Source organism: Brassica rapa, chromosome A04, assembly GCF_000309985.2.
Source record: "Brassica rapa cultivar Chiifu-401-42 chromosome A04, CAAS_Brap_v3.01, whole genome shotgun sequence".
NCBI lineage: Eukaryota > Viridiplantae > Streptophyta > Magnoliopsida > Brassicales > Brassicaceae > Brassica > Brassica rapa.
In genome coordinates, this window is record NC_024798.2 from 16,251,322 (window position 1) to 16,257,503 (window position 6,182).

Genomic DNA, 6,182 nt, shown 5'->3' on the forward strand with positions numbered 1-6,182 from the left:
ATGGTAGTACCTAGTAGATTAAGCCACGTCCCCCCCACCCACCAAGCTAACCAGCTGTGCAGTGTCCACCTACAATATTTGAAATCATTCTTCAAATCACCACTATGAACTTATTATCTCGTGTTTCACGTGAGAATACATTTTTTGTTGTTGAGACATGAAAGTTTCAAACAATAGTTTGTGAAGTAAATCTACCCTCGCAAAGTCAAAATTATTTTACAACCTGAATCCTATCGCAATGCCTGCTCATTGCTCTTTAATCATTATTATGCCACTTCATAACTCCTATGCCACTTCATAACTCCCTTCAGTAAATAAATTATTAGTATTAGAAATGTGAACTAATTATTTTAGTAATGCTGATCATGACTTATAAGAAAAAACAATATCAAGTGTGTATGCACGTAATCGAGTGCAATTTCTTTATTGAATGTTAGTAGCAATACCATTGATGCGTATGGCCTCTATATAAGAAGCCTGGTGGCCCTATACCATTTGGAAACGAAGCTTTCAAGCTTCTCAACAATGGCGACCATCCCTTCTCACAACGTTCTCACGAAGAACTATCACTCTTCTCCGTCTTTCAAAACCACCAGCTCCTCTGAACCTTCGTTCATTCATCTCCCGGAGAAAAGATCCCGAGTAGCTGCAAAAGCTTCTCTCTCCAGAACCAACGAGGCTTCTTTATCCGCCGTCATCTCCAGGCTCGAGCGCGAAAGGCAAGGATTAACCGACGGCGGCGGAGAACAGTGGCGTACGGCGGAGGATTTTCGCCTGCGCGATAAGAAAACCGAGGAAGAGAGGAGGCTTAGAGACACGTGGCGTAAGATCCAAGGAGAAGACGATTGGGCCGGGCTAACTGATCCAATGGACCCGGTTCTAAGATCGGAGCTGATCCGTTACGGCGAAATGGCCCAGGCCTGTTACGACGCCTTCGACTTCGATCCTTCCTCGAGGTACTGCGGCAGCTCCAGATTCTCCCGCCACGAGTTTTTCGATTCCCTTGGGATGAAGGGATCGGGGTACGAGGTGGCGCGTTACCTCTACGCGACGTCGAACATCAACCTCCCCAACTTCTTCTCGAAATCGAGGTGGTCTAAGGTGTGGAGCAAAAACGCTAACTGGATGGGATACGTCGCCGTTTCGGACGACGAAGCCGCCACGCGTCACCGTCTCGGACGACGCGATATCGCGATCGCGTGGAGAGGAACCGTTACGCGATTGGAATGGATCGCGGATCTCAAGGACTATTTAAAACCGGTATACCGAAACAACCTCCGGTGCCCCGACCCGGCCGTTAAGGTCGAATCCGGGTTTCTGGATCTTTACACGGATAAAGACACGTCATGCAAGTTCTCGAGATTCTCGGCGCGTGAGCAGGTCTTAGCGGAGGTGAAGCGTCTGGTGGAGAGGTACGGCGACGATGAAGAAGAGGAGCTGAGCATCACCGTAACGGGACACAGCCTCGGCGGCGCGTTGGCGATACTGAGCGCGTACGACGTGGCGGAGATGGGGTTGAATCGGAGTCGGAGCGGGAAGGTGATTCCGGTGACGGTTTTGACTTACGGTGGGCCGCGCGTGGGCAACGTGAGGTTCAAGGAGAGGTTGAAGGAGCTGGGAGTGAAGGTGATGAGAGTTGTGAACGTGCATGACGTCGTTCCGAAATCGCCGGGACTGTTTCTGAACGAGCGTGCTCCGCACGCGGTGATGAAAATAGCCGAGGGGTTGCCGTGGTGTTACTGCCACGTGGGGGAGGAGCTGGCGCTGGATCACCAGAACTCGCCGTTCCTTAAGTCCTCCGTTGATCCTTCTAATGCTCATAACCTCGAGGCTCTACTCCATCTCCTTGACGGGTGAGTCTTAAAAAAAATTACACATATTAGAGAATAAATTCAAAACTGAATAAAAAAAAAATTCAAAACTTTTTTTTTTTGGATAATTCTCTCAAATAGCTTTTTTTTTTGTCACAGCTTTAAAAAAATGACCAAATGGTCTATTTTTATTTTAAAATTTTTAATATATTTTTTTTTAATTTGAAACTCTATTCCAAAACACCATCCATTAACTATAAACCCTCTAAGGTAAAAAATATATATTTTATTCTTTAATAAAAAAAATTTTTGTCATTTTTTCATTGAAAACTATTTCTGCGACAAAAACATAAAAATAGCTAAAAATAGCTATCCTAGAATTATTTTTTTTGTAACGAAATTCGAAACTGATTATAAATACGTTTATTGATTACCAATTTTTATCAACTTTAAACCAGTAGTATTTTAATTAATTTTAACAGTATTAACTAACTATAATATGTATATAGGAAAAATTATTGTTGAAACAAATTTCTGAATATATTCATATCTTTTTCTTGCTCCAAAATTTGCATAAATTTAAAAGATCAAATAAAGTTGGAATCGTTTATTTTGGAAAGCAAAAAAATAATTAGAAAGTTAACTAAATGTTCCAAATTTACAGGCTTTTGTGAGAAAAATTTGAAATAAATTAAAAAGGCATTATTAGTAGCAAACTTGCAGCCAGGCAGGAGAGACCTAGACTGAAACATATGATAGTGACTGATTAGATAATATGATTTAAAGGCCAACAAAATTAAAAATTGATATGATTTAGATGGTGAGACTTTACAACACTAGTAAAATAAACTGGTGAGTTGAATAAAAGTCGTCGTATAGAAATTTTGTTTTATTATCTCCAGAAGTTAAAAACGACAAAATTTAAGCCGTGGGAAATATAGAATGGACAAGATAACCAATTCTATTATTCGAAGATAAATATTTGATAATACAAAAAGTTTAGAATTGGGATCTTCTGGATTACGTCTATTTAAATAAATTTATATGCGATATGATTGACCCGAGTATCACGTGAATGTCTGATTTAGTGATATGAAACTATACACTAGTATTAATTATTAATGTTTGCTTTTGCTGTTAATTAAGATGTATCAACTCTTTTGGTGGCAGGTATCATGGAAAAGGGGAGAGATTTGTGCTGTCGAGTGGGAGAGATCCAGCGTTAGTGAACAAAGCATCGGATTTTCTGAAAGAACACTTCATGGTTCCACCGTTTTGGCGACAAGATGCTAACAAAGGAATGGTGAGGAACAGTGAAGGTCGTTGGATTCAAGCCGAGCGTCTCCGGTCTGAGGATCATCATTCTCCTGACATCCACCACCACCTCTCCCAGCTCCGTCTTCTCCCTTCGTAATTACACATTTTGATATGTTATATTATATATACGTGTTTTCCTTTGTAAATGTCACGAATAAAAATGATCACAATCACTTCCACTTTGCATGCATAAGCATATATCATATTTCCATGTTTGAATACATACATACATACACACATATCCCCTATATATTATTTGAGAAGCATTGCAACATTTTTTTGTAGCCACGTGTCATCATTAGAATGATTCTTAGAATCCTTAGAGAAATAGGTTGGTCCATTTAAATATATAATAAGCTTTTTATTAAACCACAATAAATACATTATTAATGTGATTCATTATTTCCTTAAATAAGATTACGGAATTGTCTAATGTGGCTAAAGTATATATGACAATTAATGATTTTGAATAATGAAGATTTGATAAAAATAAGTGTGTATTATAATTATATTTGTTTAATTTTAAACTATTAAAATAAATTAAAAAATCATAGTAACCATATAATAAAAATTAAAAATATTATTTATATATTATATTTTGAATTTTTAAAAACGAGTATAAATTACTAAAACTGTTAAAAGTTTCACATTCAAATTTTGTAATCTATGATTTAAAACTTTTGTTATGACATGATACAAATAATTGAAAAATAATATAAGTTGAAAGTCTCATTTAATAAGTATCAAAAATAAAACATATATAAAATATGTATCATTTTAAATTAAACTCTGTGCCGTATAAAAATTCATAAATATCTTAATTTTAAAATTTACTTTGAACATGTTTTTGATAAAAAAAATTGAAAAAATATTGACAACTTAATTTTTAAAAATATTATAAATTACTTAAACCATTATTCCCACAGTGAAAATTTTGTTATCACTAATTTAGACTTTTTGCTATAACAGATACAAATGATAAAAAAAATATGAGCAAAAAACATCATCTAATAAATATTAATATTAACATATATCATATATATGTTACTATCATTTAAATTTAATTATATATCATATCAAATAGAAAAAATATTTTTTTGATTTATTAAATTTATTTATATGTTCGCACCAATTTAATTATATAAGTAGTAGATAATGACTTTTTAATTATTCAATATATATTTATTATTTCATAATATGCTATAAACATATAATATCTAAAATAATTTACATATATAATGTTCAGTCCGCGCAAGGCGCGGATCTTAACCTAGTATTTAATAAACTTTCATCACGAATTGCATACCGAATGTGCTTAATTTTATACAAATGCCAGACGAGCAAATTAGCAATATGCTTATATGCTCTTACTTACAATCAGGAGTTGTTACAAACTTACAATACATGAAAACTACTGTTATTACTATTTTCATTTTTAATTCAACAGCGATCCTCAATTCCTCATTCTTTATCATAACGCAACTATAATCATGTGCAATAACAATCTACGATGTTCTTTGTAACAAACAAACAAAAAAAACCATGCTGGATGTTCTAGTAGTTGAAGATTTATTCTCTTTATCAAAGTATGTTTTACCACCATAATGACACGTCTGTTACGAGGCCGGGTTTGGATCAATTAACTATGCAGCAACGACTATAATCGTATTATTGGGAACGACAGATTTTGACCATCCATTTGAAAATTTTCCCTATTATAAATACCCCCATCGATCCTTTCACTTTCATTCACTCAAATCTTAAAACCTCTTTAAAATCGACTAAGTAAAGAATGGGAGGGAAAGGCGGTACCGGTGGAGGAGGGAAGGGAGGTGGTGGTGGAGGAGGGAAAGGCGGCGGTGGTGGTGGCAGTGGAGGAGGTAGGAGCGGCATTGGTGGTGGTCATGGAGGAGGAGGAAAAAGTGGTGGTGGTGGAGGAGGTGGCTACATGGTGGCACCAGGGAGCAACGGATCTTCCTACATCTCAAGAGATAACTTTGAGAGTGACCCTAAAGGTTACTTTGATAATTTGCATGGTAGTGGACAGGGCAGCAAGTAACTTTGGTCTATGTATTTCACTATCTATGCAGTGATCAGGATTATGGTTTTTATTACCAAATAAATTATCTAATGATCAAATAAAATTCATCCTTCTTCAATCCTCGTATTAACAGAAATTAGCAACTCTATATGGATATAATCATGCAATAAGTTCATTAGGAAACTCTAAAATTCTAAATAATTTTGTGGTGTGCAATTCAGTGATTCTAATTTAAGCAAGTGGTTGTGTTTGATTAACATTAACTTTTATTGCTCCTAATCATCCTTTTGATCATGAAACATGAATGGTGTGACGAAAGAATGAAAGGGAATCATACATTCTTTATTATTCTTTTTTTTTCTTTTATCATTTACAAGGAATATTTTTTCCTATTCATTCCTTTTATTCTAGAGTAATATAGAACAAATTTGTTCCTTCCCAAAATTGATAAATTTTTTTTTTTATTCTATAATTTTATTCCTCTACATTTTTTCCTTACTCATTCATAATGTTCTTATAATGGTCACCAGTTAGACCTGGATTTTTTTGGTGTTTAATTTAAATTTCAATAAACCAGAATATCATATTGTTGATTCATGTCCTGACATGGAAACGGAAAAGAGAGACGAACACTGATGAAGGCTAAAAGAGACATCATAGTACATGTTCAGAGGGAAAGACCAGATTCTTCATCCTCCTACGGATGAGACGTTTCCTTGCTTTGGCTCCATTGAGCATCTCACTCCTCCCTTCCTCTTCTTTATTGGAGGCAAACCTGAGCAATAATAATCAAAAGTCTCAACTCTAACTCCAGTGACTTCCAAATTTAGTGAAGCAAATTAAAGTTTGTTCTAGCTCATTTTTAAATCTCAGTCACACAACAATCAGTCAGCAAAATTTTAAATACTCTTCTGATTGGTTCTGACCACAACCGAACTTTTAGATCAAAATGGTTTCTTGACTTCTCTTTTATTCTCCACCAAACTACTAAAGATATTTTACTCATCAACGAA

The 6,182-nt window shown here is 35.4% G+C and overlaps 1 protein-coding gene across 1 annotated transcript; it reads left to right on the forward strand.

Moving 5' to 3' along the window:
* Positions 1–469: 469 nt before the first annotated feature.
* Positions 470–3,349, forward strand: LOC103865047 (phospholipase A1-Igamma2, chloroplastic). Its single transcript, XM_009142824.3, has 2 exons — positions 470–1,853; positions 2,982–3,349. The coding sequence occupies exons 1-2, from the start codon at positions 526–528 to the stop codon at positions 3,223–3,225; spliced, it is 1,572 nt and encodes a 523-aa protein (XP_009141072.1). The 5' UTR covers positions 470–525; the 3' UTR covers positions 3,226–3,349.
* The last annotated feature ends 2,833 nt before the right edge of the window (positions 3,350–6,182 follow it).